At 42.9% G+C, this 9,696-nt stretch overlaps 1 protein-coding gene across 2 annotated transcripts in view; it reads left to right on the forward strand.

The window, feature by feature from the left end:
* Positions 1 to 9,696, forward strand: part of SPTLC2 (serine palmitoyltransferase long chain base subunit 2) — a 131,002-nt gene that overhangs the window by 36,140 nt on the left and 85,166 nt on the right. For both annotated transcript variants that reach the window (XM_008057054.2, XM_021711826.1), the window contains exons 3-4: positions 7,409 to 7,563; positions 9,315 to 9,463. In XM_008057054.2, coding sequence (XP_008055245.1) covers positions 7,409 to 7,563; positions 9,315 to 9,463 — 304 coding nt within the window. The remainder of the gene's footprint in view (positions 1 to 7,408; positions 7,564 to 9,314; positions 9,464 to 9,696) is intronic.

Here is a 9,696-nt window from a genome sequence, read left to right on the forward strand (position 1 = left end):
CACCGCAGCCTTGACCTGCTGGGCTCCAGCGATCCTTCCGCCTCAGCCTTCCGAGTAGCAGGAATTACAGGCGTGCACTACCACGCCTGGCTAATTTTTTGATTTATTGTAGAGATGAGGTCTCGCCTGCCCAAGTGGGTCTCAACCCGCGGGCTCAGGCAATCCACTCACCTCAGCCTCCCAAAGGCGCGGGATTACAGGCTGAACCAACTGAGCCTGGCTAGCATAATGTTTTCTATGTGAGTTCACCATTGTAACAAGTAATACTTCTTCATTCCGCTGAACGCTATTTCCTTGTATGGATATACCACATTTTGTTACCACCTTTTGGCTACTGTGAATAGTGCTGCTGTGAACATTCATGCACAAGGACTTGTTTGAATATCTGTTTCCAATCTGTGTGTGTCTAGGAATGGAAATGATGGCTCATATGGGAAGTCTGTGTTTACCTTTTTGAGAAACCACCCAACTTCTTCTCCTTGGCATCTGTTTTACATTTCTTTTTTTTTTTTTTTGAGTTGGAGTCTAACTCTGTCACCCAGACTTGAGTGCAGTGGCTGCTCCCGGCCACCGCAGCCTTGACCTGCTGGGCTCCGGCGATCCTTCCTCCTCAGCCTTCCGAGTAACCAGAATTACAGGCGCGCGCTACCACGCCCAGCTAATTTTTTGATTTATTGTAGAGATGAGGTCTCGCCTGTCCAGGCAGGTCTTGAACCCGCGGGCTCAGGCAATCCACTCACCTCAGCCTCCCAAAAGTGTGGGATTACAGTCTGAGCCACCGAGCCCGGCTCTGTTTTACATTTCTACCTGCAATGTGTTAAGGTTTTTCTGAGTCCTATAATTTGATATTTTACATTTAATTCTGTGCTCTTTTTGAGTTAATTGTTATATAAAGTGTGAGGTTTAGGTGAGGAGTCTTTTTTATTCTTTTGAATGTCCAGTTACCTTAGTGACAGTGATATTTTTAAAATAATTATGAGATTTAACAGGAGTCTGTGAAGGTCTAAATACCTTCTCGTATCATTTTGTAGATTTTTATTCTCTTTTTCTTTGCTTGGCAAGTTTTGAATAAAAGAAATAAGGCTATTTCATGATTCTGATATAATTTTGTTCTTATAGACTATGTGCTGACTGTTGGAGTTGGTTACTCACTAATCCCACTTTTTTCCCCTGCACTAGACCCGTAGGTCAAGGGTGGAATCATCTTGATGGAGACAAAGTGCCTGGACATTTCTGAGCATGTTTTCTAAGCTTTGAATCTCAACATCAAAGCAGTGATTGTTTGCCTCAAATGCTCATGTTTGAGAGAAAATTCGGCCTTTTATAATTTTGGGCCCTACATTCTAAAATCAGTAAAAGTCTTGAAATAATTAGACCTGGCATTGAGAATTCTTACTGGAATGAGTAGTAGCACTACCATGAATAGTGCTGGTTTGGAGTAGTGCTAGAGTCTCAGTTTTGGCTCTGCTGCTGCATTTTTGTGTGACTTGGATAAATAATATACATTTTATTTTTAAATTTATAAAACACAGTTAATAACCTATAAAATATTTCTCAACATTGATTACAGTGTCGGGTACAGTGGCTCGTACCTGTAATTCCAGCACTTTGGGAGGCAGAGGCAAGAGGATTACCTGAGCCCAAGGGTTCAAAAACAGCCTGGGCAATTTGGCGAGACCACATTTCTACAATAAATCAAAAAAATTAGCCAGGTGTGGTGGTCACACCTGTAGTTCTAGCTACTTGGAAGGCTGAGGCAGAAGGATCGCCTGAGCCCAGCAGATGGAGGCTGCAGCGGCCACGAGAGTGCTGTTGCACTCCAGCCTGGGCGGCAGAGTGAGACTCCAACTCAAAAAAAAAAAAAAAAAGAGTGAATGTGCTGCTGTGATAGTCAAAGTTTAGTGGAGTTAACCAGAGGAACTGTGGGCCATTCAGGCAAACAGGAGCTTAGGCATTTAGAACATTGTGGAGGAGCTGGGGCAGTAGATAGGGCCTCCCTCCTCCGACTAAGCCACCGCCCACATTAGGAAACTGCTCCTGCCGTGAGTCCTCCAGGTGCTGCCAACACTGCTCCAGCACAGGTAGCTCATTGCCAGGCCGTGCCACAATGACAGTGGCTGTGCAAATGCTGCCTGCGCTGAGTGAGGCCTGCCAGGGCTTGGGTCCTGCACTGGCACAGAAAGGCCCTGCCTTTTACAGCTTTGTGCTCTTCTCACTGGTAGAATCTATATCTCACCCACAACCCGATCACAGGGTTGTCCAGGAAATGCAGTCTTTAGCCTGCTAGCTCCTGAGTGGAGTGTGTGTGTGTGTGGAGTGTGTGTACTGGACATGGGAAGGACCTGGGAACACAATAGGAAGACCAGTAGCACAGTGCCTTGCAGTGCTTTGAATGCTCCCAAAGCATTTCTGATAGATTTAGCGGCATCACTATCACCGAGGGACATCAGTGTCACCGTGTGGCACTGCGGTTTGGAGTATAGACTGGAATTAAAAGGCCTGGATCAGTTCCTGGCTCCATCCCTGGCTAGTTTCCTAACTGGGAAAACCATTTAGTCCTCTGAAAATGGGAGAAAGGCTATCTTCTTTAGAAGTGTGCAGGGCTAATATCTGAGTGTAAAGCACTTGGCACTTGCCTGATTCAGCACAGTTACTCACTCGTTGGGAGCTCTGACTGCTGCTGTTGTGATTCTGTATCATCTTTATCGTCATTGTGTAAAAGTGTTTGGACATCTCTGTTGGGGCAGAATTGTGCTTAACAAACACGGATGGTTGTTAGAAAGTCGATGTTTTCTTCTGTGATTGTAAGGCCTGCTCAGGCACTGGAATAGGTTATACCTGTTTGTTTAAAAAGTATAATATGTTTTCTAGAAATAAATAGGCCTAGCCAAGCTCGGTGGCTCAGCCTTGTAATCCCAGTGCTTTGGGAGGCTGAGGTGAGTGAATTGCCTGAGCCCACGGGTTCGAGACCCGCCTAGACAACTTGGCAAGACCTAATTTCTACAATAAAATAAAAAAAGTTAACCGCGTGTAGTAGCACACACCTGTAGTTCCAGCTACTTGAAAGGCTGAGGCAGAAGGATTGCCGGAGCCCAACAGTCGAGTCTGCGGTGGCTGGGAGCATGCCACTGCACTCCAGTCTGGGTGACAGAGTGAGACTCCAACTCAAAAAAAAAGAGAAGTAAATAGGCTTTAAGAGAAGTAAATGACCTTAAATAGACTTAATCTATAAAGGATATTTATTGCTGAATTACTGAGATGACCCCAATGAGGTCTCCATTGATCCCTAATCAGCAGATTCATGAGTTTGAATTTTTCTCTTGCGTTAAGAAGTCACTTAGCTGCTGAGTATTTCAAGCCCCAGCGATCCAGTTTGTAATCCAACCAAGGTGTTGTCTTTCCCTCTTTAGATGTAGATTTGTGGGGGTCTTCAGAAAGAACGTCTGTGAAGAGTGCTTCCTTAAGACTGCTGGACCTTGATTGTTGTCACTCACCCATCAGGTTCTCTCCCTCTCTGGGCAAGCCTGCCTTTGTAGTACTTTGTTGTGTTTATTTCTGGGCGTCTCTACTACACTGAGACATCTTAGGGGGCACAGAGGTTGTTCTTACTCATTTTTTTTTTGAGTCTGAGTTTCACTCTGTCGCCCAGGCTGGAGGACAGTGGCATGCTAACGGCCACTGCACCCACGACCTGCTGGGCTCATGCCATCCTTCTGTCTCAGTCTTCTAAGTCGCTGGAACTACAAGTATGCGCCACCATGCCCAACTAATTTTTCTTGATTTATTGTAGAGATGAGGTCTCACCAAGTTGCCCAAGCTGGTCTTAAACCCGTGGGCTCAGGTGATCCTCTCACCTCGGCCTCCCAAAATGTTGGGATTATAGGTGTGGACCACTGCCAGGCCACGTTCTTACTCATTTTTATCCCCAGTGCCCAGTTTAGTGCCTGGAAGGTACTGCTCAGCACATGTTTGGTTAGTGACTAAGCATTCTGTCTGAGTACAAGTCCGTGACCAAGTGAGATCAACCCTGACTAGTCATTTCACAGTGACCACACTGAGGAGGAGGAAGAAGGAGGGTGGGGATGGGGGAATGAGGGTTGGAATAGTGAAGGTATCATAGTCTTGTTCTTTAATGTATCCTGAAAGTGTAGCAAAGAGTCCAACGTATATTGAGTATTTGTAAAAGATCCTTGAGTGAATGAGTGAAAAGATAAGCCCCCTAGTTTAACCCTCATCCTAGAATATTTGAAGTGTATGAGATATTGCTAGAAACAGACACTCCTGTTGCCCAGAACTGGATCTCAGATGGTGGCCGCCCCTTCCCTTGTCTTTATTGCTAAGCGGCAGGGAGTCTGGTTAGCTTCAGATCCTTCAGATCTTTCCAGTGAATCTACCAACTGCAGTCACAGCTGCCACCCTGGAACCCAGCTAGAGAGTGAAGGGAGGCAGGGACTTGGGCCATGCATCCCTCTATTCTGCCGACCTGTCCCACCTGCTCTTGGACTCAACATCCTCGCTGTGACAGTTTCTCCTCCTCCACTCTGTGCTAGTGTGTTCCTGTCTCAGGGACTTAATCGTCTCCTAAGGAGAGTTGGAGGTCTCTGACCATGGCAGTGACAGTCCTCGGCTCAGGACACTGGCTACTCCATCCTCCTGACCTCACACATGGCGCCGCTGGTCTTGGCTTAGTCCAAGGCCAGGGGATGAAGCGCCTCCTCATTTCGCCTGCAGCCCCTGCTCTGTCTTGGAGTTTGATAATGCTGTTGATATTTGAACCAGGCTCTGGAAGTTTCTTCTGAAGCTTAGTGAAAACAAAAGCATTGCCCTTTCTTGCTCATAAAAATATATCTACAAAGAAATATTTCTCTTAACATTCTAGTTGAGATGCTGAGCATCAGTGTGCGGTGTGAAGAAAAGTTATACAGAAGTGAGGTCATCCATGCTGTGGTCTCATGAGAAGAGTTAGCACCGTTACTCTATTTGATGTAAACTGAAAAGGCTGAGACTGCTTTTTTGTTTTTTCCTTTGGGAAATAAACATATGGAGAAGAATAGCCAAAGAAAAGTCTTAAGTTAGATTTTGGTGTCTCTCTTTCTATTTTCATGCAACCAGTATTCTTGTTAGAAGAGGAGATTGTAAAAGGGCTCTCATACTAATTAAATGAAAAATTTCCAATTGTGATAGACATGTTATATTTATGAATATTTTTGGTTCTGAGGAAAAGTAACTATTAGGACTGATTAGGAGAGAGATGGTATCAGTTACTGCAAATTCCTGCTTTCTGACTCTGCTCAGCTTGGTTTAAGGAGATCATGTGAGGCTTATTTAATTGGCCCTTAGGAGTCCAGTGCCATAGAAGGTTGTTAATTTTAGAGTTCCACATAGAGACTTCTTTAGCAATGAAATTCTTTTACAGAATAAGGCTTAAGATTTTCAGTGTTTTTGTTTGTTTGTTTGATTTTTAGAGATGGGGGTCTTACTTTGTTGTCCAGGCTGGAATGCAGTAGTGCGATCATAGCTCACTGTAGTTTCAAACTTCTGGGCTCAAGGGATCCTCCTGCCTTAGCCTCCCATGTAGGTGGAACTACAGACATGCACCACCACACCCAGCTAATTTTAAAAGTTTTTTTTTTTTTCTGTAGAGATGAGATCTTGCTACATTGTCTAGGCTGGTCTCAAACTCCTGGTCTCAAGTGATTCTCCTGCCTCAATCTCCTGAGTTGCTGGGGTTACAGGTTACAGGCTCGAACCACCCCACCCAACCCAGTGTTTTTGTTTTTGTTGTTGTTGTTTTATTTTTTGATTCGACATCTCAGTCTGTTGCCCAGGCTGGAGTACATTGGCAAGATCATGACAGTTATAGCTCATGGCTGCCTTGACTTCCTGGACTTAGGCGATCCTTCCACCTTAGCATCCTGAGTAGCTAGGGCTACAAGTGTGTGCCACCACGCCCAACTAATTTTTTGAAAGTATTTTTGTAGAGACAAGGTTTCACTACATTGCCCAAGCCAGTCAACCCAATGTTTTTGATTATTTTTTTAACAGATTAATGTAGATTGGCGCCAAGCCCATATCTGAGGTCTAGAAGCTCAGTGGTTTCCTGATTCGTAAAACAGTGTTTCATTTTCTTTTTTGTTTAGTTTACCCTTTACATTCAAGAGTTGCAGTAGGGCTAGACACTGTGGTTCACGCCTGTAATTTCAGCAGTTTGGGAGGCCAAGGTGGGAGGATTGCTTGAGCCCAGGTATTCGAGACCAGCCTGGGCAACATAGCAAGACCCCCGTCTCTATTTAAAAAAAAAAAAAGAAGAAGAAGACATTTGCAGTAGATTTCTTGTGGTTGGGTCATACACTTGGGCATAGCATTATGCATGCATTTCTTTTTTTTTTTTTTTTTGAGTTGGAGTCTCACTCTGTTGCCCAGACTGGAATGCAGTGGCCGCTCCCGGCCACCGCAGCCTCAACCTGCTGGGTTCCAGCAATCCTTCCGCCTCAGCCTTCTGAGTAGCCAGAATCACAGGCATGCGCTACCACGCCCAGCTGATTTTTTGATTTATTGTAGAGATGAGGTCTGGTCAAGTTGCCCAGGCAGGTCTCGAACCCGTGGGCTCAGGCAATCCACTCACCTCAGCCTCCCAAAGGCGCAGGATTACAGGCTGAGCCACTGAGTCCGGCTTATGCATGCATTTCAGCTCTACTGTGACTTGAGTTTTTACAGACTTGAATTTCAGTACAGCTTAATCTCAAGGTGAGAGGGAAACATTAAGTACTTGGGCATGGAAATTCATTTTGGGAATGTATTTTCTTTTATTTTTTAAACTTCTGTCCAAGGGGAAAGAATGTAAGATGGGAAGCTTCCTACAACCTGCCTTTTAGTGTTTTTTGTTTTTGCTTATTATTTTCTTTTTGGAGTTGTTTCATTTTGATCTTTGAAAATAAGCAGAGGATGGAATCTTATTTTTAGAATGATTTTTCTGTTTGAGATTGTAATTTTGGTGACTTTAAAGCATTTCCCTCTATATTACTTGAGAGGGAAAGGTGGAAGTGAAGTCTTGCTATGATTATTAGGAAGGAAAGTTATTTAATGACAGAATTGTTCAACTTGTATTTCATGAGGTCTACTTTATTAAAAAATTTAATTCATTGGCACTGCATTCATGAAGTCAGTTATTTGAAATGTAGTATAGGTCAACTATCAAAACTAAGTGATTTCTTCCTTCTTAATAAATAAGAGGTGTGTTAAAATAAACAGAATCCAGCCTTCCCAGGATTAACTGCCGATGTGTCAGTTAATTGAATGTAATTGATATGTCATGCTCAAGTGCTTTTGCCCTATGAAAAGAGAAGATGTAAAATTTGTTTTAAAAGTAACTCAGTTAAATTTATAGCATGTCACTATTTCTTGGCAGGACTTTGTGTCATTGTATCAAGATTTTGAAAACTTCTATACAAGGAACCTCTACATGAGGATAAGAGACAACTGGAATCGGCCGATCTGCAGTGTGCCTGGGGCCAGGGTGGACATCATGGAGAGGGAGTCGCATGATTACAACTGGTCGTTCAGGTGAGGTGAGGTGAAGCCGGGAAGTTAGTGCTTGACCCAGCAAGAGGGTTTCTTTTCCTTGAGAAAATATTTTATTGCGAATCATGTATTCCCTTAAAATTAGGAGTAGCAGCTGAGGATACACTATAATGTGATTAGTTTCCTAACGTATTTGTCATTGTTACTGGGATTTTTAAAATTCAGTTTTTTATTACATATGATACTGTGGGGGATTATAGTCGAACAAAATTTTACTTATTACAAAGAAAGAATGAATGAAAAGCTATCCTTTACATTTTGCCACGTAGCAGGGTCAGGTATCCAAATTGATTTCTGGATGTCTGATTTCTTAAAAGATTTCAGGATATGTGGAGGATTTTTACTGAAATGAATTGAATGACTTAGAAAACTTTTTATACTCTTAACATTTTATTGTTTAGATTGTACAAGTATTATATTATTTGCATTGCCATTAAAATTTAAAAAGACAAATAATTCAGATAAACTGAAAGTCCCCCTTGACAACTAACCCCTGTTCTTCTGTAGGGGAACTGTTTCACAAATCCTCCTTCACTGCCCAGAAGTGACCATTGTTATTACTTTATTTTAAGTTTCTCTTCCAGATGTTTTCTGTGAGGTATGCTTGTAGTGTGTCTATTGAGGTTACACACAGGTGGTTTTTTAATTTACAAAAATGGGATCATATTATACAAATTATTTGACAGCTGGCTTTTTTGACTTACTAACATATTGATAACATCTTTGTCATGTGTTATATGCATAGCAAGTTTGTCCTCTATAGTAACTGCATCGTATTCTATAGTATAGATGTGCCATGGTATGGCAGGTTTGGCGGAGTCACCCTATGTTAATAACCCCAAAAACTTAGAGTTTACACAAAAGAATTTTATTCTTTTTTTTTCTTTTGAGTCAGAGTCTTACTCTGTCACCCAGGCTGGATTATAACAGTACGCTCATGGCCACTGCAGCCTCAACCTGCTGAGCTCAGATGATCCTTCCACCTCTTCCACCTCTTCTACCTCATCCTTCCAAGTAGCTGGAATCACAGGCATGCGCTACTGCATCCAGCTAAATTTTTTATTTATTGTAGAGATGAGGTCTCGCCAAGTTGCCCAGGCTGCTCTCAAACCCCTGGGCTCAGGCAATCTGCTTGCCTTAGCTTCCCAGAGTGCTGGGATTACAGGTGTGAACCACCATGTCTGGCAGAAGTTTATTCTTGTCCATACTTCATGTCTATCCTTGGTTGGTTGGGCCTCTGAACCGTGTTGTCCTTACTTAGGGACCCAGACTGACTGAACCTCCACCCTACGGGATGTCACTGGTCCCTGTGACTGGGGAAGGAATGTGGCAAATTACACAGTGGCTCTTAAAGGGTCCTCATGTGTATTTACCCACGTGTAGGAATTGCTGAGTCACAGAGACTGTGTATCTTTTTATTGATAAGTATTGCCAGTCTGCCCCCCAAATCACATGCTGACTGGTATTCCTATCTACTGTGTATGAGATCGTCCTGGCCAACACTGGGTTTCATCAGTTTTTGAATCTTTATCACTATTCAGAAGTGAAAATTGGTTTTTTGTCTTAGTTTCCATTTCCCTAGTTGGTAGTGAGTTTGAGATGCTTTTCCGGTAGACCTTGGTCTCTGCTTCCTTCAGATGGTGTGTACTTGTGTGCTTCCAGTGCATTGACAACCACATTTCAGTATGTTTTTGCTCATGAGTTTCATTCAGTTTTATGCTATTGAAACACAGGTATACAGGGAATATTATTAAAGATGTTATAAACATGGGTTCCTACAACTATCTTGGATTTGCACGGAACACTGGATCGTGTCAGGAAGCAGCTGCCAAAGTGCTGGAGGAGTATGGAGTGGGAGTATGCAGCACGCGGCAGGAGATTGGTAAGTGCGAGCCAGGTGTGGCCAGCTGCTGCTTTTGACTTTTTTACTCAAGAGCGAATAATACAGATATAGAGCTAGTGTTAAGTACCAAGCATTAACTTTGCCATGTCGTTTAGATGAGGTAAAGGATGCTTTCTCTTTTTTCATGTGATGGATAATTTTAATGCTTTCAACACATTTTGATATATGTGTGTATTTTATATATATATATATATATATTTTTTTTTTTTTTT

Source organism: Carlito syrichta, unplaced genomic scaffold (genome assembly GCF_000164805.1).
Source record: "Carlito syrichta isolate Samal-C Ts95f unplaced genomic scaffold, Tarsius_syrichta-2.0.1 Scaffold302712, whole genome shotgun sequence".
Lineage (NCBI taxonomy): Eukaryota > Metazoa > Chordata > Mammalia > Primates > Tarsiidae > Carlito > Carlito syrichta.